Raw genomic sequence first — 26551 nt, 5'->3', positions numbered from 1 at the left:
AGTAAACTACCTTTCCATTGTACCTTTAATACTGTATATGCCTGTTATCTTAATGAAAGGTGTATGTGGTGTACCTTTACAGCCGGGAAATAAATAGATCTGTTTATGTGTCTTGAAATGTTCCTAAATGCAGAAGATACAGTACAATATAAAGTACAAAGGATTATTGTACAGTAGCGTCCAAATGACAAGGAAGGGTACAAACTTGACTTGACTTGACTAACACCACTTGGACTTTTTAACTAGAGGACAGAGACGCCTCTTAAAGAAGAAGTTACAGGTCTGTGAGAGCTAGAAATCCTGCTTGTTTGTTTGTAGGTGACCAAATACTTATTTTATCGAGGAATTTACCAATTAATTCATTAAAAAACGTACAATGTGATTTTCTGGATTTTCTTTTCTTATTTTGTCTCTCATAGTTGAGGTATACCTACAGTATGAAGAAAATTATAGGCCTCTCTCATCTTTTTAAGTGGGAGAACTTGCACAATTAGTGGCTGACTAAATACTTTTTTGCCCCACTGTATTTATTACTCCATATCACAGGTTCTAACAATCGTTAATTGCACTGTTGGTAACAGCATGGGCGAAAGTAGGTCTATCCGATCTGCAGTAACAACACCTTGTCTTCTTAGTTGTTGTTGCAAAGTCTTTATGAATTGCACCTGAACCATACAGGGTGTTTTATTCTCTAACAGGAGCTACAATGCTAACTACAGTAGCTTCTAACACAAGGCTGAACCCCAAATCCCTCTCTCTTATAGCCTATTTGTGTGGAACATGGGATTGTACACCCTACAAAGCACACTAGATTTTTAGTCTATATTATTTGGGATCAACCACAGAATACGGAACCTGAAATTCTAAAGTGAAATAAGTGGAAATATAATTAATATTTTGCTAATTTCTCAGGACTGTCCACCACCTCCATGACTTATTATCCTCAGCTTGTGTCTACATAGTAGTGGTAAAAATGTAAAACTAATTTTAGTTCTGTTAATTACACTGTTTGTCATAAAAGGATACATGTTGGTGGAGAACAATAACTGGTTAATAAACAAACAACTCATAATCTATTGATAATAAATGGTACTTGTGAAACGGTTGCATAAAAGCAATTTCACACTTAAGGTTGCCAGGTTGTACTAAATTTCAGAATGGCTGCGATATATTTGGCACAAGAGTCCCACTGCATCACATCACATGTTTAATTATTATAAGATAGTATGTGGGTCATCTTGGTAGATAACATTACAGTATAGAAATGAATCAATATATTATGACCAAGCATAGTAGAGAACTTGAACACACTGTGGTATGGGGTGATATATCTATGTTTAAGGCTTAGTTATATTTTGATCAACACAAATATTTTATCACTACATACAGTAGAGTATCCCACACACATACTGTACATACCTGCAGCATGAGGGCATGTGGCGAGTGGACAAAGATAGAAGCGTTCTCTCTGGGAGAGGACTCCAGACATAGTTGAGCGTCCGTGGCTTTAGCGTTGTAGGTAAAGCAGATGCTGCTGGCCAACTTCCCATCATACAACACCTGCTTATGATGCTCAGCCAGATGGATATCACTCTCCGACTTAAACTTAAAAGTGCTCTGTGGATACACATGAAAACAGGATGCATAATGTAAGAAAGATCCACAATAGCAAGGGATATACAGGTATAATCGACTGCAGGAATCACTCGGTTCCTGTCGAAACTAAAATGGCAGGCTTCTTTAATGTGGCGATTAAAATCATCCAAAGCCTCAAGTATATGATGAATTATGAATGAGGTGAGTAAAAGCCATCATGGCTGGAGCTGAAGAGGGCAGCTGTGGAATGCTGTAATTGAGTCATCATTTGTAGTATTGGTCCTGCTGTCGAATAACACTTCAATCATGCGTCTAATTTGCACGTCTACACGTCTACTGCAAACATCTGCAGTCTGTTCATGATGGGGTGAAGACGTTCAGATGGGCCTACTGTAGCTCTGTGTGCTGGTAAAATGTGGGATAACATGTTTATTCAACTTGATTTGTGGACAGGCTTCGGGATATGCCGTCGGTGCACCAGATGCTTACCAGGAATTCAGAAACCTACCCAGGCAACAAGCATTTTTTTATGTAATTTGTTGAAGACCATTTGTGAAGGTGTTTTAACGAAGACATTAACTCACTTCTGTACGTCACCTTGGATAACAGAATCTGCCAAATGCTGTAAACGTAAATGTAATTACAATGTCTGGCCAAAATAAGGTCACCATATCAAAAAAAGGGACAAATTTTTGGGGTGCAGCAAGAAAACAAATTGGCTGATTTGAAATTACTGGAAGTAAGTTAAAAACCCTTCAACAGATTATCAAAACCTAAAAGGATATTGCTGAATTTTGTGGAAGAAAATCATCAATGAATGGAGATGTCTGAAATACTCGGTTTCAGAGATCTGAGAATTAAAAAAAAAGAGAATAAAGACCAAACTTTCGAGCAAAAAAAAGTCTCACGTGGTGTGATGAAACAGGGTGAGGAGCATGAGGAATCATTTTTACACACAAACTGGTCTTTATGCTGTAAGTTAAAAAAAGTTAAAGATAAAGATGTCTGAGTGAAATATTAGTGTGTGACTTTTTTGGCCACGCTGTGTATGCAGAAGTTTATTTTCAGATGATAATACCACTCTATCCCTAAAAAACAACCTTGAAGCAAGAGACTGAATTAATGCCAGAAGTTCTGCTTCTCATTAATCTTTGAGTGCAGTTTGGTATTTTTGTGCGTTAGGAGTTTTTCTCCCAACAATGCACCATAATAATGAGGCTAGATTTAGCACAAAGGTGCTAGGATTGTTAAATCTCTGGAAAATATTACACAGAAGACTAAAAACTCAACACAAAGCTAAAGCATTTACAGCAATTATCAAGTAGAAGCCAATGGCTTTTCACAAATAAGCCAATACAGTATGTATGTTGGGTTGCAAAGCAGACCATCCAGATTTATACAAGCCACCCAGTTTAAAACATTGCAGGCAAAGTGGGTGTATTGTGAAGTAAAAGTCTGACAAAACAGCAATTCTGGCATCTGTTCATTGCAAAATCTTAATTAGTCTGCCTGTGGCATAATTCAGACATGCTTTATTTGCATAGCATTTCCTCAACAGGACACTCGTTATGATTACAGCCACAGCTCTTGGGTACAAATGCCTAGAATCTACTATAGGTAATAGTAAACACTTAAGCCCAGCATAATAGATGCTGCAAAGTCCTAATGGTTCTATCATTTGGCAGAAAACATTCAATCATTTTTAAGGGTTTATCGCGAATGGTGTAGCAATGAACTAGCGACAAGCAATCCTGTGAACAAAAACGGCCTCAAAGGAAAATGCGCAGTCCTTCAAGCAAACAGCTGGACCACATCCAAGAGGATTATACCAGAATATTAATTAGGAAGCACAACATTTGCAGATATGTCAGTCCTAGTTAACAACACACACACACACACACACCTTTGTCTAATCTACATGTACCTAATAAAAATATAGCTAATACAACTTCTTGCTAGCCTTTCAACTTCTAATACTGCAGCTTTATGCTGGCTTTGTAAAGTGTCCACTTAAAGGTCAACTGTTATGTAAGATTCACTTTTTGATCTTTTACAGGGATCTCAATTTTTCCAAAATGTGAAAAAAAATGTGTTTCTTTTTACCCACTTACATGATTTGTGGTGCTTAAACATGCAGTAGAGATTTCCCCCCCCCATTTATGATGTCATTAGGGAAATTACAAATGAATAAATAAATAAATAAATAAATACAAGAAGTCATTTGCTTAGACTCTTTTATGGCTCAGTGTTCAACTCTTCCCAGGAGACCCTTTGATTTCCAGCTCTGTGAAGAATAATCAGCCAAAGGCAATGCACAACTCAATACTCTTTGCTTGGCTCTACTAAACAACAAGTAAATAAGTCTCGCTCTGAAAAACTGAAGACACTGTGGATTTTGTTTAAGTTCAGTTGAAATGTTTCGAAAGTTATCCCTGTAGTCTTGTAAGTGCGTGCTAATCATTTTACATCTGACTGCTTCCTCAGTGAGGGACGGTTCAGGGAGAGTTCATCGCTGGCTTCACTTTAAAGATTAAAGCTCAGGAACGGGTCGATTCTAACAGTCTGTGACTCAGACTCAAGTGTTGCTATTTTCAAAGTTATTTTACTGCTTTTTTTTTTTTTTTTTTAGAAAATGAGCCTGCAGAACTTAGCCTTACTGAGTAGCTAATATTGCTAACAGAAGTTTGTACTGCATGCCAAAGCAGGATACATGTTCAGGATTATTGTTTTAATGAAATATTCATTAAACTACCAGGGAAATTGTGTAAAAAAAGAAATTAGCAAATGGGTGAGGAGCAACAGAAGCATTTTCTATAGGTGTAAATGTAAAAGTGTTAATCCTCATGTTAACTATTTAGCAATGTAGAAAACCAAATGTGATGCTAGCTCATCTTCATGGATGTAAATCACAGTTATTAATAGACACATTTTAAGAGCCGTTGACTTTAACTACACTAAAATGTAGTTTGTCACTCCACTGAACCACTTGACAAATATTAGCACTTTGTTAACTTTCTTGTTTATAGACAGCAATAGATGTCAGATTGCAGAAATGGTGGATACCTGTACCTGTGGATAGCTTTTATATCCTACAGTACATTCAGGTGTCTCATGTGTTTGATTAAGTGGCCTGAGAAAGGGAAGGAACTGCGTTTTCTCTTCATTACGAAATAAAAATTTAAATAAATAATAATAATAATAATAATAATAATAATAAAAAAAAACTTTATGAATACTGTTAATTATTTCGGTGTTACTGACATTAAATCAGCACTAGCTTAATTTTTTTCTATAGTTTTGCTCTCTTTGATTCAAGTTATATCATGTTTTTCTAAGGAAAAAAGGTTGTAATAACATTAAATATGTTAGGCTGCTTACAGTATGTTAATCTTTGATTATAGATTTTTTTTTCTCACCTTACTTTAGCTTTAACTAGCTTTTTTGATTGTCTTATTGCTTATTTTAGGCTGTTTTACATTACTTTTATATCATGTACATTATTAAATGTTCATTGTATTTTATACACATTAATTATTATAACTTCTTTACACATATTGTTTATTGGCTTTTCAAAATGTATTTCTGTCCCTGTTCTATCATTTGCTTGTTATTTGTATTTTTACTTATTTGTTATGTCCTGTAATGGATTGGCACCTCATCCAGAGTATATTTGTTAAGTCAATTATTATTATTATTATTATTATTATTATTATTATTATTATTATTATTGCTGTTGTTGTTGTTGTTGTTGTTGTTTCCTACATTTTGACTGTCAATGCATTTTTTATTCCTTATCTTACTATACTTTATTTAAAATGTAAAATATCTAAAATAATACATTTTATTAATTACAGTAATTGATTGATTGATTGATTGATTGATTGATGTGTAAAAAAAAAATTTGCAAATGGGTGAGGAGCAACAGAAGCATTTTCTATAGGTGTAAATGTAAAAGTGTTAATCCTCATGTTAACTATTTAGCAATGTAGAAAACCAAATGTGATGCTAGCTCATCTTCATGGATGTAAATCACAGTTATTAATAGACACATTTTAAGAGCCGTTAACTTTAACTACACTAAAATGTAATTTGTCACTCCACTGAACCACTTGACAAATATTAGCACTTTGTTAACTTTCTTGTTTATAGACAGCAATAGATTGATTAATGATTGATTAATGTCAAAATGTTATAAATTTACCCTGACAGCAACGAAATGTCAGGACCCAGAAATGCCCCAAACACAAGTACAAAATTAAATCAACTCAGAAAATATACAATATTTCATATTTCATATTGCACTTTATAGCTGAAGTAACTCAATGAGAATACAGACACGTTTTTATGCTTATAATATTTCTCACAAATATGTGACACCGATGTGCACCATAAAAATGATACTGAATAAAAAATATCAAATCTATATCTAAAATGAAATCAAGCATTTGATTAAAAAATGAATGATTGGCTGAACGTTTATAGGCGGCTCCGTGGGTTCTTGTCAGGTTTCACACCCAGCTGGCAGAAACTAATGATGTAATACTAGCCTTTTGAGGAGGAAAAAACAGCCAAACAGCATTTATCTTCTGTGTCAGCAGGGAAGAAGCAACAACAAGAGAGAAGTAATACTGTGAAAAACATCCTGCAGTCCAAAAAAATATTTCAGACACTTAGCAGTTGGCCAGTGTAGCAGAGAGGGCGTCGAAATCTGATGGCAGAAAACCAATCGGTTTTGCTATCCTTTTGTTCTCTCAGTTTATTTGTGGTAAGATATTTTTCGAAAGCTTTTATGCTCTCTATCTTTTTTTAATCAATGAAAATATAAGAATCTTGTGCAATAGTTTAGATAACAGTTTTATTTTATTATAAAATATACCTATTTTATTTGTAATTGAAAAAGACTATCAATTTACTGTATATAATAAGTTCAGATTTCTTAATGGCAAACTTCTGTGTCATTGAGTCATTGTGAATCCATATTTTGAAAAAAAAAAAATCCTTATTTAAGCAAAACATCATTATGTGATTCTTGAAGATCTCTATACATGTACCATATTATGTTTGAAAGTACATTGCCTGAGACCATAAGGAATTCATTTGGAACATAAACCGGTCGCCACATCGCATTGCATTAAAGCCAAAGGTGTTTAATGAAATATTAGAGTTTGTTGACTTGTTGCCCAGGTAGTGTGTAAGAAAGACAGAGAAACAATTACTTAAGTTTTACATTAGTTTTTGTGTGAGTATAAATACAGTTTCTTTTGGCCTTCTTTTTCCTTTGTACATCATGTAAATTTAACCTCAAGCTAGCTCCTTTCCCAATGAACTTTCACTTTTATATTGTATATTACCTCGCTCATAGGTCACTATCGTCATTAATTTATCAGCTACTGTAACCAGTGCTGGAGAAAGTCATTATCTGTAGCAGCTCAGCGGAAATCATACCTACTTTAACATTATGGTAGTTAATCTCAGTGTGCCGTGCTCGGTAACGCTAATTAATCTCAGTAGCGTGGTAGGTCTGGTAGTCGCTGGTTTGAAGACAGAGCATGAATCATTGGTTTCTTCGAAAAATCACAGGGATTAGAGGATAATAACTCTTGTAACCCACACCACTCTAGCACTATTTGCATAAAACCAACAGTGCTAACTAATATGTCCAAAGCTCCCGGGCTAAAAATAGGCCACAGTGGATGAATTAACACAGATGTAATAAGTCCATAATAGGCATGTTGGATGCTTTTCTATATGGAGCACTTTGTCTTATTAAGCATACTGCCTGTCCTGTGGACATTAAAAGTTAAGTAGAAATACAGTATACCCTGGATGGGCTCAGGCAGAAAAGCAGGCAGAAAAGCAGACGGACATTTGAAGATGAAACCATTCTCATCGTCTATACTGCTTCATCCTCTATACAGGGTCACCGGGGGCCTGGAGCCTATTCCAGGAGACTTAGGGCACAAAGTGGGGTTCACCCTGGACAGTGTTCCAATTCATTCTAGGGCTATCACATACACACATTCACACACTACAGGCAATTGGTGAGCGCCAATTAGCCTAAACTGTATGTCTTTGGACTGTAGGAGGAATCCAGAGGAAACCCACCAAGCATCAAACCCGAACCCTGGAGGTGAAAGGCGACAGTGCTAACCACTAAGCCAGGAACCCCACACCACCTCTTAAAATGTTGTTCATTTAATAAATAAAAAGTTCCTACTCATCATAAACCTCCCTAAAAAAAGACTTTCATTAACATTTTGCTAGAATAAACCTATCCGTAACATGATCACTAGCGCTATCCAGTATTAGCCAGGCTAGTTTCTAAAACCAGCATCTCTTTGTTCATACACAGAAACTGCAGACGCCGCAGACAGTAGCCCAAGATCAAACCAGGGTGCTTTAAGGTGAGAACATTTCCATAAATTATATTTCTCTGTAATCTCTGGGGATAAATACATGCACTCAAAGCTAGTGCAGTTCAGAAGCATGCACCATCCTCTATTTACAATGAAAAAGATTTGTCCAGTAGCTCCTAAGCACAAGAGAATACAACACAAATGATGTAGTGCATTTTAAGACTTTCCAGCATCTGTCAGACTCCCTTATCCATAGCAACTTACATTTTCTCACATTTACATCTGAGCATTTGAGGGTTAAGGGTCTTGTTGAAGGCCCTTAACAGTGACAAATGCTATCAGTGACAGCTTGATGACACTGGAGTTTGAACCTGTTACTTTCCAATCAGTAGTCCAACACCCCATGAGCTACTGTCCACAATATGGCTCGTTATAAGGTATACCATTACTATTAATATATTTTACTGATTTTTATATGTAGTATATTTTACAGATTTTCAAATGTATTTCATAGCAATATTATTAATATGGAAGGATTTTTTTTCTTGAAAGCTTAAATAACTAGGTTAAATAAAAGTTTTGTGTCACTCACTCACTCATCTTCTATACCGCATTATACTGTGCTCAGGGTCCCAAATGCCAGCACGAGACTCAGCATGCTTTTAAATAATTTAAGATTTGAGTGTGATAACATTGAGCACAGCACACGGGTCTGGATCTTGAACCATCTAAAAAAAAAATGTGGTCAAGCATGCTGCCCTGCTGCAGTAGAGATCAGAATGCAAAAACACAGTATATAAAATATACAAAGTATATATATATATATATATATATATATATATATATATATATATATATATATATATATAGTTATATATATATATATAGTTATATATAGTTATATATAGTTATATAAGTTATTTGTGTCATTGCGCAGTCCTCTAAGCTCATGGGAGTCATACACAATATTAATTCTTTTTCCACTCCCACTATGACTTCATGTTCTGTACTGTACATTATTTCTGTTAAGTGACAAGACTTTTGTCTAAGCAAAGTCTGACCTTTTTGTACTAATTAAATAATTAAAAATCATGGCATGATAATATTTTATTTTGGTAAAATAAGCGTAATCGAGAGGCCTTTGCCTTTCATATATTATAAGCCTATTCTCACTCCAAAATGATCAACTAGAAGTTAAGTTAGTATTTGATGTTCCTACAACTTGAATAGGCGACACGATTTTTGTCAGTGTGTGTATAAATCAAGTAATTTCATGGTCTGGATTTTACGACCTTAGTGTGTAAGAATTCTACAGCTTATGTGTAAAAAAGTAATGTTAAACAGAAAGAACACCATGCATAGTATGAGTATCTCGATATTATTTTCTATTGTACTATTCGAGACAGTGACGTTCTGTCTCATATTTATTAACCTTTGTAAAATAATTCATACATGCGGATGAAGGTTTTGCACATTTTGTCCTTTTCAAATTGAAATAGACCCATCTAGAAGTGAAAAAGCCAAAGAAATTTCCGATTTCCAAATAAGCCGGATTTGTTGGTCAATGTGAGGGTGAACTGAACCAGACACAAATAGATATGAACACAAACACAGGGCTTCCTACCGTTAGCAGAATCATATAAACTGTAGATTTAAAGAAAAGGATGAAGAGTCACAACCTGGTCAACATGGGCCTTTTAACAGATTTCTTTGTTTTGTTCAAAGATCATTTGAGCTCAATCTATACCTGGACAAGTTGTTGTTCCTAAATCAGCCAAAGCAAAGTTGTTAATAATAATGTAATGTTAAATAACAGCTTATCCTGACTCGCTAAGAACATAATTAATTTTGATGCATATATTTTTATCATAAAACTGTTGTTTTTTTTGTATAGGTGTCTATTTCCCCATTGTAAAGTATTCCGACAGGCCAACTGATGTAGTCTGCAACCCAACTCACATGCAGCACACTAAACAATATGTCTAAACAGTAATAACATCACTAAAGTAGTTTGTTATTGCAGCGTAGTGATGAGACCTTGACCCAAGTTTTTAATACTCTAAGGAAATCATTGTCTGATCTTGTCTTATCAGTATTACTATGGTCATGCAAATAACAATTGTACACATCAGCATGACTATAACCGTTACTGAGCACTAGCTAAAAGAAAATCTTAGTTAAGAAAGTAAAAAGTCTATCTGATGAAGAAAAATAGAAGCACATTGGTGAAAAGAAAGAAAACTGATGCTGACTGCACAGACTGATCAGAGGTAAACACAGATTACAGGTTTATCTGTGGTGTGTAATTGCTTTCTCTCACCGTAGGATCTTCATTATTTCTAATAACCTGCCCGTCCTGATGGTGTGTGTGTGTTTCTCAGCTAACTGAAGAACTGAAGGATCTTTAGAGGATCTTATGTTTAAGCATACCAAAAAGCTGTGCAGGGCATGGATATGGGCAGTTACAGTAGGATCAGTATATATTATATATAACAGTATCCAAGTAAAAAAAGAAAGCCTAAAGAAAGCTTATTTTTCGTCACTTTCAAGACCAATTAAGCTTTGACGCCAAAGCATAAGCATGAGTAAATTAAAGATCTAAGCGTAACAACCATATTTCTATATATGCTGCAATGACAGCATGGTGTGTGGATTCTGTCTGGATTATGACAGTTCTTCAACCTCAGCTACATCACTCACATTTCAGCTCAGCTATTCATGTTTCAGTATTTCATAGCACTTGGACCTTATTTAAAAAAAATATATTAATCAAAATATAAATTAATTAATAGTCTAATTGAGATCATTATTATTATGATCGGTCAGTTACTGAAGATAAATAAACACTACAAGTTCATGTTAATGAACAGGGTTTTTGTTGGTCCTTCAAGCTTCTTATCTTTCTATAAAAGCAAAAATGTTTCGCTCATATTCTCATGCCCAACTCTAGTCCCTACCAGATGCTCTGTAAACCTTTCGCTAAGCTTTGTAACAGATCTGTGCACCTACTACGGATATCTATATCTGTATTGTCAACATTGGCTAATTGCTAATACAGCATTTGTATTGACCTCATGTATGTGTTTCCTCCTGACTTGCCCTTATGCTGTATAGTTAGTCCTGCTGGAGTCCTTGCTTGCACTCGCACAAAATATACAGTACATTGACCTTATTCGTCATGAGACCGAGAGTATACCTAACTGTTCTCTTTATCTTTTTCTCACTCCGCCAAGCCGCACTTTACACTCCTGAGTTGCCAGTAATCCTGACCCGTTTCTGCCCTCTAGACCTGCCTGACATATCCTGAATTCTCATTGCATGGAGGACTCTAGCTCGCTGCTGAGGATGGCCCCTATAATTTGCTCGTGATGTTTGTTGGGAACTGGGATGGTTCCACTTCACCATGAAGATGGTCTTGACGTGGCTTTTTGGAATGCTCACAAACACCTGAGCTTTGTACCTGAGCTTCCAACAATGAGAGTGGGCTTTAATTTATACACCTCCTGTTTTTAAATTAATCCCTGCTATATCTATTTGATAGTACGTAATCATGATAACTGCTTATTATACTTTAGACATATTTCCCAATATTATTCCAACTTTTATATATATTGTATAATTTTTGAATATACAATACATGGCCAAAAATCAGTCCAAAAAACCCAAAGTTTTTCTTGCTGCTACAAAGTCCAATCCTTATGCTCTCTGGCAAATTGAAGCCTTTTTGTCTGATGAATCTCAGGAAAAAAAGTGGTTTTCTTATGGTCACACAGCTGTTTAGTCTAATTTCTGTGAGTGCTCGACACAGTGTGAATATGTGTGTGTGTGTGTGTGTGTGTAAATGCACTTACTTTCATTATTAAACATAGCTCTGATTTTTACTGTACATTTTATTGTGAAGCAACTTTAATTACATGATCTTCATTCATGATTTTTTCTGACCCAATTCCAGTGATTTTAATGCTTTCTTTGATTGTCACAGTTTATTTATGTATTGTTAAGCTGATCAAACACGGCCTACAGTAACTTACATTGTTGTTGAAAGAAACATAGAATACTGGGTTTGCAAAAAGAAACCACCAAAAATCTTGATGGTCACAGGTTTACAGAGGTCAAACGGCTCCTGTAGTTCTTCACCAGGATTTTGGCCCACTCCTACATACAGATCTTCTCTAGATCTGTCAGGTTTGCGAATGGAGTTAAGACCAAAAAGCTCTACTTTGGTCTCATCTGACCACATGACTTTCTCCCATGACTCCTCTGGATCATCCAGATGGTCCCTGGCAAACTTCAAATAGGCCTGGACATGGGCTGACTTAAGCAGGGGAACTTTCCGTGCGATGCAAGATTTTAAACCATGACGTCTTAGTGTATTACTGATAGTAGCCATGGAAACGATGGTCCCAGCTCTCTTCACGGCATTGACCAGCTCCTCCCATGTAGTTCTGGGCTGATTCTTCACCATTCTTAGTATCATTGATACCCCATGAGGAGAGATCTTTCGTGGGGCCCCAGTCCGAGGGACACTGACAGTCATCATTAGCCTCTTCCATTTTCTGACAATTGGTCCAACAGTTGTTCTTTTTTCACAAAGCTGCTTGGCAATTGCCCCGTAGCCCTTTCCAGATTTGTGAAGGTCTACAATTTTGTCTCTTGTGTCTTTTGACAGCTCTTTGGTTTTGCCCATGTTGCTACTTAGACTTTGGCTGATTGTGGGGTGCATAGGTGTCTTTATGACAGCTAACGACCTCAAACAGGTGCTACTAATTTAAAATCAGAGCAGAGTGTAGCTGGACTATTTAAAAGCAAAATAGCGGGTCTTTGAGCGTCAGAAATCTGGCTGATAAGCAAGTGATCAAATACTTATTTGATACAGTAATAATTCACAAATAAATTGTTCAAAAATCATACAATGTGATTTCCGGATTTTTCTTTTTAGATTCTGTCTCTCACAGTGGAAATGCACCTATGCTGAAAACTGTAGACCCCTCCAAGTAAGAGAACTTGCAAAATCACAGGGCGATCAAATACTTATTGGACAATGAAACTGAAACGCCTGGTTTTAGACCACAGTAATTCATCTTGGGAATGACAGATACAAGTCCTGCACAGTGGCCAGAGGGATTTTGAGCCATTCTTTGCAGAATAGCTGGTGGAGGAAAACATTTCCTGACTCGCTCCTCCAAAACACCCCAAAGTGGCTCAATAATATTTAAATCTGGTGACTGTGCAGGCCATGGGAGATGTTCAACTTCACTTTCATGTTCATCAAACCACTCTGTCACCAGTCTTGTTGTGTGTATTGGTGCATCATCATCCTGATACACGGCACCGCCTTTAGAATACAATGTTTGAACCATTGGGTGCACATGGTCCTCTTTTGCAGTGATGCGCCTCTATAGTAGCACAGGCATTCGGCCTAGGAAATGTCATGATATTGCAGCCCAAACCATCACTGATCCACCCCCATGCTTCACTCTGGGCATGCAACAGTCTGGGTGGTACGCTTTTTTGGGGTTTCTCCACACCATAACTTTCCTGGATGTGGGAAAGACAGTGAAGGTGAACTCATCAGAGAACAATACATGTTTCACATTGTCCACAGCCCAAGATTTTCACTGCTAGCACAATTGAAACCGGCGTTTGGCATTGGCACGAGTGACCAAAGGTTTGGCTATAGCAGCCCGGCCATGTACATTGACTTGAGGAGCTCCCGACAAACAGTTTTGGTGGAAACAGGAGAGTTAAGGTGCACAATTAATTTTGCAGTGATTTGGGCAGCTTTGGTTTTATGGTTTTTGGATATAATCCTGGTTAGCACCTGGACATGCCTTTCAGGCAGCTTCCTCTTGTGTCCACAGTTACTTCTGTTGGACATTACTCTGTGTACTGTGGCTCTTGATACATCACAGAGACTTGCTGTCTTGGGCACAGATGCGCCAGCGAGACGTGCACCAACAATTTGTCCTATTTTAACCTCTGATATGTCACCTATGTGCATTGCAATACTGTGCTATTACTCTGCTAATTAAACCTTCACACTCTGCTCTTACTGGTGAAAAGTGCAATCAATGAAGATTGGCCACCAGGCTGGTCAAATTTAGCCATGAAACCTCAAACATTAAATTGGCCAGTGTTTTAGTTTCATTGTCCAACCCCTGTATATATATATATATATATATATATATATATATATATATATATATATATATATATATATATATATATATATATATAAAATCAGTCTGAATATGTTTTCCCAAAAACACCTTGTAAAACTCCTTGAGAATGTAGTCTAACACTATACAGAATGCAGAGTTACTTTGAAAACTGTACATTACGCAGACTTGAAGTCAAAAACTGCCGCAGGTCGTAATTACAGTAACATTAGTACCCATTTTACAAAAGATCAACCGGATGATTTTACCTCCAGGACACAATTAAAAACAAGAGCTCTGCAAAAACTCCTTGGAAGAAAAGCTCAGAAACAAAGTGAAAGCATGTAAATTAAGGGCATTAAAACATTCTCAAATTCTCTTTTTTAGGTTTTTGTTAAAATTAAGTCAGAATCCCTGTGGAATTCAGAAAAACAGATTAAACCGCTCCGTGTTTTAGTACTTTTACAGTAAACCTGGACTTATTCCTTTTAAATAGATTTCACACACACTGCTCTTTATTTCTCTAAGGAAATGTTCGGCAAAAGCCAGGCACCGGTTATATGGTGTATTTCATAATGCAACCATGATTGTTTGCTAAAGGTTGGAAAATCTATACAACCTATGAAACATTTTTAAACATACAGTGATTGATGCAGTTAACAACTTCTATCCATGTTAGCATTTAGCAGTTTGTATGTATTGGTATCTAGCATTAGCTTAGAGTTGAAAAATAAAGATAAAGTTTATCACCTCTGGCATCACTTTCTAGTGATGGGAAGTTTAAGTCATTTTAGTGACTCGGTTCTTTGAATCTCGTTTATCAAGATGAACAAATATTTTTTTGAGCCATTTAGTTAATTTTGTTCTTTTGATCAGAAATAAAATAAAATGTAACTTTTTCTATAAACAGACCCCATGAACGTCTACATACACAAATTTTGGCTTTATTTGTGTACATATAATAATAATAATAATAATAATAATAATAATAATAATAATTGGACATATTATAATAAACAGAATGAGTAGCTCACCTCTCATATCTTCTGGTCCAAATAGTTCGTTCTTTTGAATCTACATTACTGCACCGCATAGCGCCTATGGGAGTCACGTGACAAAAGAACGAATGACTCGGACACGAAAAGTCATTGAGAAGCAATCGATCGATTCTGTTTCCTGTATTTAACCTACGAAGGTTTTGCAATGATTTGTGCATACGCGCCCAGTAGAAAATGAACGAATCACTCTCCGAGAGTACTCGTTCTTCTAAGTCACGTTAAAGATTCGTTAAAAAAAAACGAATCGTTTATCACTGTCACTTACTTAAACATGGCTATGGAGAAATTCAAGGGAAGATGCTAAGGCTATGTTGATATTATCAGCCTAAAGTGACTTAAATCCAATTTTTTTACACAAATTAACAGTGATCTGATTTTTTTTTTCTGCAAGTTTGCAGATGATGCAAAGACTTATCGATGTGTGCATGTGTGCCATTTCAGAGATCCAGAAGTGGGAAAGTATAGAAATGCATTACTTGAGTAAAAGTAGACATTCCGTACAGCAAATAGTACTTTTGTACAAAAGTATGTAGTAACCAAAAAAATCTCTCTCTGCTTTCTGATAGTGAACGCACTGATTCTGGCATGTCTCAAAAGAAAATGAAGTATGTATAATAGTCAGCAAGTGGTAAAATTCTGGCAAAAAAAAACACTAAACACCACTGTAGATAGGTAATGCAATGATACGCGGAGAGGTAGTTAAGTAAGAGTACAGATATTTGTTGTATGATGTAGTAAAGTAAAAGTAAAAAAAAAAAAAAAAAATTAAGGCTTTATTGGTCACATACTGTATACTGTACATTACTGCACAGTAAAATTCTTTCTTCACATATCCCAGCCATAAAACAGCGCCCCCTGGAGCAGATAGGGTTAAAAGCCTTGCTCAAGGGCTCAACAACAGCAACCTGGTGAAGTTGGAGCTCAAACCGGTGACCTTCTGATCAGTAACTCAGTGCCACCACTGGCCAAGCTACCACTGCCCTTGTTATTAGTGTCCCCTAATAGAACTCTGATATCAAGTATAGATATCAAGAATATGAACACAGTAAATGTACGAACAAAGTAAATCTACCTTCCACTTCTGCAGAGGACAGACACATTCATATTAGAGAAACTGTCATGACACGCAACTCCGATCCGACCCAGAAATCTGAAATGAGCAATGTGTCTTGTGATGTGAACGTAGCCTTCGTGCCCTCTTTTTTTTAATCTGAGCTCACAGACACCCATGATTATTCAGTGTCAGTCTGATCGATTGCTCTAACAAGAAAAAGCCGCCTAAATGCCATTCACTCCCAGCCCAAAACTTGGCCCATTAAACTCAAACAGTGAAAACAAATCTGCCCCTGTTACAACTAGCATCATGTGTGGCAGCGGCAAAAAAATTTGCAAGTAGTAGTTGGAGGAAGAGGGATGCAACGATGAGTGGTGGGAGTAAGGGGTTAAGGAGATATGTCAAGAACGGCAAAACAATGTTGAACGGCAAGAGACCTGACCTACTTGCAGAAGTCTTTTTTATAACTGGGTTTTGAAGATCTTTCTTACAGACCTTGTAACTCGGCCCCAGCTGATGGATGGCGAAGATCTGTGCTGGGTTGAGAGCTTCGCTGAACACATAGATGGCACCGAGCTGTCCACAGAACACTCGGTTAGCATCCGCTGTCTCTGACGAGCCCAGGAAACATTTGTCATAGCTCTGTGATAAAGAAATAGAAGAAACATGGAGGATGTTAGTGACATTGAGACGGAAGAATAGAGGAACGATTTCGAACCAGAGAAGTGAGAAAATGTACTGTATGAGGGTGTACAGGAAATAAGCTGGAGATAAATGCAGATTTAGAAAATGGAGACGGAAGAGTTTTGAATGTTTGCAGCACAAGCTAGATAACATAAGGAAAGTAAGCAAATATTCGACATCTTATCTTTGATCTGAAATCAAATTAAATCTAACCTGAAATCTCATTTATGAGGTCGGAAAATACTCTACCATGACAGAACGGGAGGGACTAACATCTTTCAAGCATAAAAAAATTATTATGTGAGATAGTAGAAGGAGTAAAGCATCCCGCACAACTGTCAGTTGTTTCTTCATCAATTGAAATATCTACCATTTTATTGGCCACAACAGAAGACTGCTGTTTGCATTTCAGAAGAGCAGACATGCAAAATTTTTTAAAGTTGTCATGTCTGATACAATCACTTTATAGCACAAGGTAGGTAGAATATCTACTTACAATTAACACAAATAATGTTTTTTGACTGTGTATTTATATTGTATATTACCAAAAATGACAGTTTTGAGTCACCGCTGATTTCTTCATCTTTTCAAGTTCTTGTATTTTTAATGGAGTCTTGAGAAATAGTTCTTCAGGCTTCCTGGAGGATGTTTTTGTCTCTCAATTTTCTGTCCAGAACCCTGTACCAGGCCAGTTTAACCTCTTAAGACTCAAGCTTAAATTTTGCATGCATTGTTTTTTCTATACTGTATATTTGGCATTTTGCAGAAGGATATGTGTTGGTGGAGCAAAAACAACAGTTTAAATGAAGGAACACATGATAAACTGTTGAGAATAACTGGGGGGTAAAAGCAGTCACTCATGATCGGGCTGTATTGGTGGGTGTAGCACAGTTGTGATGCCTTCACCACCGGGCTGCACCATCGACCCACAGCCATGTTATATCCAGCAGTACAGCACTCCTTCTCGTGTGATATTGCATAATTACAAATGAGGGGCTTATTTTTGATGACCAGTTTTTATGCATCAGACATATATTTAATGGGGGAAAAAAGTGTCCAAATACTGATTTCCTCTAACCACATTTGGTTTTCCATATTTTCCACTTCATCCCTCACATCCTTCCTGAATTCCTTCCTAGGTAAGAAACATTCTTCATTTTAATAAACCATTTTGTTCTCTATGATATCATTTCCTCACCCCCATCTGTCATGGTGACAAAGGCTTATTCAAATAAGTGTTCTGTGGCTCCAGAGAGAGGGTGGCAGTGCCTCATGCTGGAATGGAAAATCAGAAATAAACATGCTTTTGACTGAGAATTGAGATAAATGGCCGTATGCCTTGGAGTCTAATTTCACAGCACAGCAATGATCAAACAGCAGCTCAGGGCCAAATCAAAACAGGAGATGGATGTGGACAGAATGCACACTTACATCATTAGTGTTGACGTGCCAAGCCATATCGCCGTATGAGACCAGCTGCCCGTTGACGTAGCAGCGGATTTCACTGTTCCTCCAGCGGTTGTAAATGTGTACGATGCTGATCATGTACCACTGCAGGAAACAGAGGAGAAGAGGATTCGGATCATTAGTGCAGTTTTAACGGTCAAACATCCCACATTGTCTAATGCTGTTACAAAAGCCAATAAAGATGAATGTAAGACCTTACAGAAATAGTTATTTGCATAATGACCAGTTCAAGAGAATTAAATATAGTCTACGGTTTAAAAATAGGTCGATATCATTAGAGTGATACTGCTTTTTTTCATTGCTTGATTCCATAAGGGACTTGAACTTCTTAAGGTGACCTCTTCTATTGGAAGCCAAAAAAAGCAGAGCAAGTATAGCATCTAAGACAGTAAAACCAAAAGGTCCAAGATATGAATAATAGATTTGACAGAAAGAGCAAAGCCGTGGCTGAAAGCAGGGATGTTGAAAGTGTATCGGCAATCGTAAAATAACAGATTAGAAATGAAGTTGTGCAACATCAAACAACACAAGCATTGTTAATTCTAGGCTAAGGTAAACTTGTAAAATTTGCTGATCGTCTGTTCCTCTGCAATGGCAGATGACATTGCGCCTAACATGGGCACGATTGGTTTTCAACAAGCTACGACAAGCTCTCATTTCACAAGGTCATGTCCTGGGTGAACAGAAGCCATTGTCAGAAATCCTGCTAACCAGGTACTGTACAGCAAATGACACTTCAGGGTCTGATTCCTTCCACAACAATACCACATAGTGTAAGGCTCATCAGTCAACCTGACAAGTACAACAGTGATCCTACTAAGTGTCAGGGTTTCCTTTTAGAATGCTAATTATACTTCTCCACCCAAGATGTTCAGTCTGACAAGGACAAAGTGGCTTAACTCTGGGCCACTTCTCGATTGCCTGCTAGAAGTGCATGGAATGAACCAGATTTCATTGCCACATTTCATTAAGAGCTTACAGAGGATGTGGTCACTGAAGAAAAGCAGCAGTCTTTTTCTAGACTCCCTGATAGGAATCTAACTGGTTAAGTAAAAAACACACCATCAGTTTTCTAAACACCAACAGAGATTCCAGCATCAGAGTAGTGCAACTCAGCAAGCACTTGACGGTGCTATGGCAGACACCAGTTTCATTTTTGTATATTTCCTAGTGCCCTGCTCCCCTACAGTACAGTAGCTGTTAGGGCTCAATAGAGTTCACATCCCTCCATGCATTAATGCAGTAAATATAGCTTTTGTTTCCACTGCCATATTCCCATTATGCTGCATCATTTCCATAATCATTCCCAGCACTCAAAAAGAAACAATCACTTCCGCTGGACTTTACAGTGTCTGCTATTCCCAATATTTAGTCAACTTGACGAGTTAATGCCCAAAGGATCATTGTTATGTCTCCAACTAATGACATTCTAAGAGGGCGTCCAAGTCAATCCCCTACTACACTAATGCACTTATTCCAGGGTTTCAGTAGTGTTTGGATACCATCAAGGAAGAAAGCACTACTGAGCCATGATCGGACTGCCTGGTTCACGTCTGAAAAGCTGGCCTCCCAGGAACTCCTTTAATAACCCAAGATGTGGAAATGGTTGGAGCAAGGTTAGGACAATACGGTGGATGTGGCAACAACTCCCAGCCGAGTTACTGTAATGTGCAAGTTGTATTGATGAATGATTGTGTGTTCAGTTCCCTTACACAGATGCGTCTCTTCCGCAAGTTGGCGACGAGTTATCCGTGAATTTTCAAGGATCAGGTATTCTACTCTACTGTAGCAATGTTCACAGGAACGACTGCAGTGGGCTCTAAGCCACTTCAACCAGGATTGTAATTTACAGATGTCTGACATTAAAACGTTTGCACCAATCAAATGTTTTATTATAGCTAAGATTCTCATCACCGTCCTGTCCTCAAAGTCCCGCAGATCTTTTTGTCTGAACAAGGATCTGAACAAGGTTGAGTAAGCGAAGTAAATATGATGCTTCATGATGCTTTTGGCATTCCAGAAATTTCAACCAGTAAACTCTTGAAGTGTGTCCTCAGGATGAAGGTACTTCATCTCTGTTCATTACTTCTTCAACTCTAATGATCCTTTTCAAGTTACTGCACAGGACCTATCCAAAGTTCCTAATTGTAAAGCCTCGCTCCAGCTTTTGCCTGAACTGATGTTGAGCCATTTGTATTTTGTGGGGTGTTCACCACGATGGGCAATAGTTTACCCATTCTACCTTGACCAATTTTTGTCTTCTTCCACTGTCCATTTGCCATATTCTTATGGTTTGTTTTTCCACGTTTTATGTCGACCAGTCATTCCTGAAACTTATAATTGTACTCCTAGAAAGTGCAAGAGCTTTCTAAAGCAGCATTCTCTCATATTTTTTGCAAGGTCCGCTTCAATACACTCGCAAGACATCCATAAGATTGGCCTTGTGATTTTACTGCTTAAGGGGAGAACACCCATCACCATGTGCCACAACCAAATAGCCTTAATGCAAACTTTTGCCCAGTTTGGAAATGTATTTTGTAGGGTGTTCGATAACTAAGTTTCAGGAAAAGTTCATAGTTGTATTGGCAAGCTTCTACCATAAAAACAAAGCCATAGATCATGTTCCAAGTTTAAATATGCTCACCAACAAAAGTGGATGGAGTAAGCCAACACTAAATAAACCCAAGCTAGGCTGCAATGATAAGCACGTCTCCAAATCACTGAGCTACAGCCAACAAATGTACACTTACACTACAAAATGACCTAAATGGTAATTTTACCATGCCTTTTATTTCTTGTTGCTTGTCTAGTTCCTTAAGAGTCAGATCTAATCCATTGCATAAGATTGTTCTCTCATAACTTTCAACTAGTCCCAGAATATGTATTTATGCTTTGTTTTTCCTTTTGAATGACAATAAAAGTGTTTTTTAATGTGTTCTAAAAGGCCTTTTTTTACCAGACGAAGGTGTTTGCGATATCATTCCCAGACACCCTTCTACATGTCATCTAATATCACTGTGCGACTGTGCATGACTTTAAACATTAAAATAAAAATATATAGTTTTAACTGAACAAAAGCCAAGCCAAGTTAAATGATGGATCAAAAACTTAATAAAAGTATGCATATTTCAAAGAAATCCAGAGGGGGTAAAAGGGCATCACATGTGTCTTAATCACTTCCATTAAATTTACTTTTAATCAGTTCCTAAGACCACTGAGAGGATTTATACACTTTGATTCAACTATTAATCTGTTCATTCATTTGACCAAAAGGTCCCGATGGGGCACATTATGAATCAAAGAGCTGACCTGGTGAATTGGCATTCATTTTGATGGCGGAAAACTATTTAAATGTAAGGGGCCTGTGGAGCTGAGCAGTTTAAAAGTGCATCAACATTTATGTAGGGAAGAAATCCAAAATTTATTGAGAAAAGTTCCTTATATTCAGAGCTTAGTTACACACATGCTACCGCCACCGGGTTACAAGTCAATCTTCTGTGCTTCCATTCAGATTTAATAAATTATTACCTGCATGGAACCTGTTTTAGCACCTATACAGTAAGTATTTATAACTAATTTAACTGTTATAAATTATATAAATATTATAAATATTCAGTTACTGTATATGCAGCACATAAAACAGCACTTGAGTCAATGTATCATTATTAGCATACAGTAGTAACTACATCTTTTTCTTAAAAAGCTCAAAGTCCTGTTTAAAAAAGTAGAGGTTTAGATGATATTGTGACCTTTAAAATTTTAAACAGTGTGGTCTGCTAAGCATATTAAAAAAAAAAAACGCTTTGGCTCCTATCAAACGTCATTAAAATCACTGACTGGTTAAGTGAAATCACTGACTGGTTAAGTGAGGGCGCCAGTGGTGTAGTGGTTAACACTGTCACCTTGCTCCTCGCAATGCAGTTTGCATGTTCTCTCCATGTCCTAAGACATGTAGGTTAGGTTAAATGGTGTTTTCAAATTGCCTGTAGTGTGTGAATGAGTGTGTGTGTGCCCTGCGATAGACTGGCACCCTGTCCAGGGTGTACCCCACCTCGTGCCCCAAGTCTCCTTATGAGTCTCCCATGACCCTAAATACAGGATAAAGCAGTTTAGAAAATGTGTGAGAGAGTGGTTAAGTGAGGAACATTAATTATCTTATTACAGTGACACCTATCAAAGAGTGGCACATTATTATTGGGTAGCAGGACGCAAAATAGCAAGCATAAGAAGTGACTTTGATAAGGGGCCAAATTTTGTCAGCTGCGCGACTGGGTCAAAGCATTTCCAAGACTGCTGGTCTTGTGGGAGGTTCCCAGTACACAATGGTTAGTACAGTATCTACCAAAAGTGGTAAAAAAAAAAAAAGGCAACAGGTAAACCAGCAACAAGATCATGGGCACTGAAGGCTCATTTGTGGAGCAATGGTTAAATCATCTGGTCCAATCCCTTAGAAGAGCTACTACAGCACAAACTGCACAAACTATAAGATGTTCAGGATGCACTGTGTAATGAAGGCGAGCCAGCAGACACTGTGTGATTCTCCAGGCAATGTTCTGCTGGTGACCCTTGGGTACTGGTATTAACAGAGATGAGTTCTACAGAGATGAGAGATTTGCTTTGATGTGTATTACCTGCCTATACATTGCCGCAGACCAAGTATATCCCTGCATGGAACTTGTATTCCCTAATGGAAGTGGCCTCATTCAGTAGGACAATGCACACTGAGACACTTTAAAAAAGCTTCAAGAATGGTCCAAAGAACACGCTTCATGGTTCATGACTTGACCTCCAGATTTTAATCCACTTGAATATCTATGGGAATAGACAAATAATACATGGAGGTCCCACCTTACATCTTTCAGGACTTGCTCATAAGTATATGCTCATAACATCGTGGTGCCAGATATCACAGCACACCTTCAGAGAGCTTGCCTCAATACAGTAGGTCAGAACTGTTTTGGCAGTAGAAGGAGGACCTACTACAGTAAATACTGTATTAGCAAGGTGGTTTTAATGGAATGACTTATCGGGGCTATATAAATAAATATATTGATATTTACCTTTCGTGGCTGAAAGTCATACTTCACGCAGTGCTGGAAGCCTTTTCCTTTGGATTTGAGTGATGTCACGATCAAGCAGTTTCCCACAAAATGAGCTGAATAACCAACACCTTTACAGGTCCGAAAGCTACAGAGAAAGACAGAGAGAGAGAGAGAGAGAGAGAGAGAGAGAGAGAAAGAAATACCACATCATGTGAAACATTAAAATCTCTTGATTAAATTGCAACAATGTCAGTTTGCAAAAGTTTACCACTGAGGGCAAGATTATTTGTAAAAGTCAAAATAATGAGATTTCTTATGATTTGGTAAAGCCCCAGGTTAAAGCACCCACAACTTTTCCTTGTATCACCTATGTGTTTAAACCATTGATCATGTCAGCTGCTGCTGCTGAAACTCACAATCTTTCCATTTTCCCAACACTAATATATGTGTCTTAAAGCTCCAGGGCCGAATGCATTCAATTTTCTCTATCGCAGTGCTTCATGCTCCACAAAACAAACAGCCTGTTTGACCAGGCTTAAGAGTTTTATATACTGAATATTAGCACAGGGAAATATATAATCAATCCTTCAGTGCGGCACAGTTACTGTACTGAACAACAATGATGCACAAAATGTCATAGCTAGAGTTCTACATAGACATAAACTTAAAGTATTTAAAAATAAGCATTCAGGAAACTGGAACACATGCTGAACCTACTGTAGAAACATGGATTTCACCATCCGAATAGAATGGCATGGTTTATCTATACTTATACCACAGTACTGGTGAATTCCTGATTGGCCAGAAACCTCGAACAGTCGTGACAGCTGCAAGCTTAATATTAATGAAAAATATTTTTTATTGCAGGCTTAATGAAAAAAAAATCAATTCTACAGTAAAAGCTCATTTGCACAGATTGAATGGGGGCCACTTTATGTAATCAAAGTCTAATAAAGAAACAGATTTAAAAATGTGATGTTATTTATGAAATCAGTCTGTGGAGTCATTAATGTGGTGAGGTTTTTTGTGAAAAGATGTTTCCATCCATCCATCCATCCATCCATCCATTTAAGCCAACATCACTAAGTGACAGTTGGCCACATTTAATTGAGTAGATGTTTATTATTACTTTTGCAAAAATGTTTTTTTTTTTTTTTTTAGTCTTATCAACTTCAAGAGTAATTGAGGGGAATGGCTGTTTATGTGACTATAAACAATTCAAAAACTTTGACTTGTTCATCAAAAATAACAAAAAAAAAATTTAACCATTGACCAGTTCTAGGGTTATGGTTAGCAAAAAAAATTGAGAAACCCACAGTTGTTACCAGGAAGCGTCATGCCATTTGATCAGACAAACTATCATCAGTCCTCCTTTTCCTTGACCTTTCTGCAGACTACGACACAATAAATCACAAATCCCTCTTTGTCCATTATCACGAATATTGGAATTTATGACATAGAACGGCAATAGTCTATTTTCTGCCTGGAGGGACGTGAAGATTCTTTTATGGTGTTCCACAAGGCACAGTGCTTGGCCATCTTATGTTCTTGCTCTATACTTGTTGAGGCTATATCTTTTACCACTGATGACACTCTGTTCATTGTCACCTTTCTTCCGACATTTAAGCTTCTGCACAAATCTTAGAATATCTTGGAAACATCTTGTTTCTCAGTGTCAGCTCATAAACTAGCATTTAATCCCAGTCAAATTAAACTGTTGTTTATTCTCAGAGACACATCCCTATGTCAAGATCTTGTGATCTCCCTGGACAGTTCTGAGATCTCACAACACAACCTTGGATAATTAACTGTCTTTCTCATCCAACTAAATGGACTCTTTTCTGCCAGTTCCCCTCTACAATTTTAGGAGAATCCAGCTATTTCTATTTATAGGAGGCACTCAGGTCTCAGGTGCTTGTTTAGCCTCTTGTCATTTCAAGTCTGGATTACTGCACCTCACTTTTGGCAGGTCTGCCCCTGCATGTCAACTGACCTCTAATCGAAAATGCAGCTTCATGACTTGTTTTTAACCTACAGTACAGTATCAAAGTTCTTCAGTACTAAACCTATGCGTACTCCAAACTCCAAAATTAGCTGACAGGAGAAATGCAATTGTTTTACTTTATCCTACTGCAAGTCACTGTAATGTAAAGATTCACACCTCCACATTTTAAATAAGAGTTCAGTGTCCAGAGAAAGGCAGAATAGCAATGTCTTTTTATGGTTTATTTCAGCCAGACCAAGCTGAGATAATAACGAGTCTCTATGAGCTCCTGTACTCTTTCTGTGAGCTTACCAGGAAAGTGCTAAGAAATAATCACTCTTTTTATCTGTGGCAAGCTGGGCTGAGAAAATGACAAATGTTTTGTTGCTTATGCTGCCTGGCAGTCACAGATTTTTATTTTCCTTCTTTTTTTCTGAGAGACTTCATTGCAATTGGCATGCAGAAACATCTTGAACAACACTGACTCCCGACTGATCTGTACTTTAGATGACTGCTAGGCATTAAACCTGGCTCAGTCGTTTTTGGCTAAGTGTGCAACATTCATCAAACCCCCCTGCTGTGAGTCACAGTCGCTTCTACAAGTTTTAATCAAAACACTGCAGACAGGATCTACTGTAAACTGCCAAAACAACAGGAGGGTGCATCAAGTGTCATTTAAAAATAAATCTGCAGCAAACACAGTAAAAATCCCACGTGTTGGTGAAGAACATTTGATAGCAGTCAGCAATCGTGAAGCCTTCAGTGGAATGCCTGTTTTCCAATGTACAGTATTTGGCATGGGGTATGAGGGGAAAGACGTAGACATAGACAGTTTACAGTGCCCCAAACTTTTTGGAGTTGGGGGGTAATCTGTACATCAGGTTGTCAGCTGACCTCATTTTATTGCCACATAACGTTGTTAGTCCTGACCAACTAAAGTAAAGCCACATCGTACTACTGCCGTCAGAGGCTTGTAAAGTGGCCATAATACATGATGGGTAAATCCCTATGAATCACCTGTCAGTAATATAGTTGGTGTCTTTATTACTATGTTTAATATTGTTTTTTAGTAAGTCACTTGTCTAACTGTATTTAGTTCCAGAATTTAGCAAAATTTAAGGCTCGCAATGTGCGTTCACACATTTAGTGGTA

General features: G+C 37.4%; 1 protein-coding gene across 1 annotated transcript in view; it reads right to left on the bottom strand.

The window, feature by feature from the left end:
* Nucleotides 1-26551, bottom strand: part of nbeab (neurobeachin b) — a 387766-nt gene that overhangs the window by 256567 nt on the left and 104648 nt on the right. The window contains exons 6-9 of the mRNA XM_053507055.1: nt 23434-23560; nt 18338-18457; nt 16718-16864; nt 1420-1617 (exon numbers count right to left, since the gene is read on the bottom strand). Of these exons, the coding sequence (XP_053363030.1) occupies nt 1420-1617; nt 16718-16864; nt 18338-18457; nt 23434-23560 (592 nt within the window). The remainder of the gene's footprint in view (nt 1-1419; nt 1618-16717; nt 16865-18337; nt 18458-23433; nt 23561-26551) is intronic.

Source organism: Clarias gariepinus, chromosome 11, assembly GCF_024256425.1.
Source record: "Clarias gariepinus isolate MV-2021 ecotype Netherlands chromosome 11, CGAR_prim_01v2, whole genome shotgun sequence".
Lineage (NCBI taxonomy): Eukaryota > Metazoa > Chordata > Actinopteri > Siluriformes > Clariidae > Clarias > Clarias gariepinus.
The sequence above is the reverse complement of the archived record's forward strand: the minus strand, read 5'-3'. Positions and strand labels throughout refer to the sequence as shown.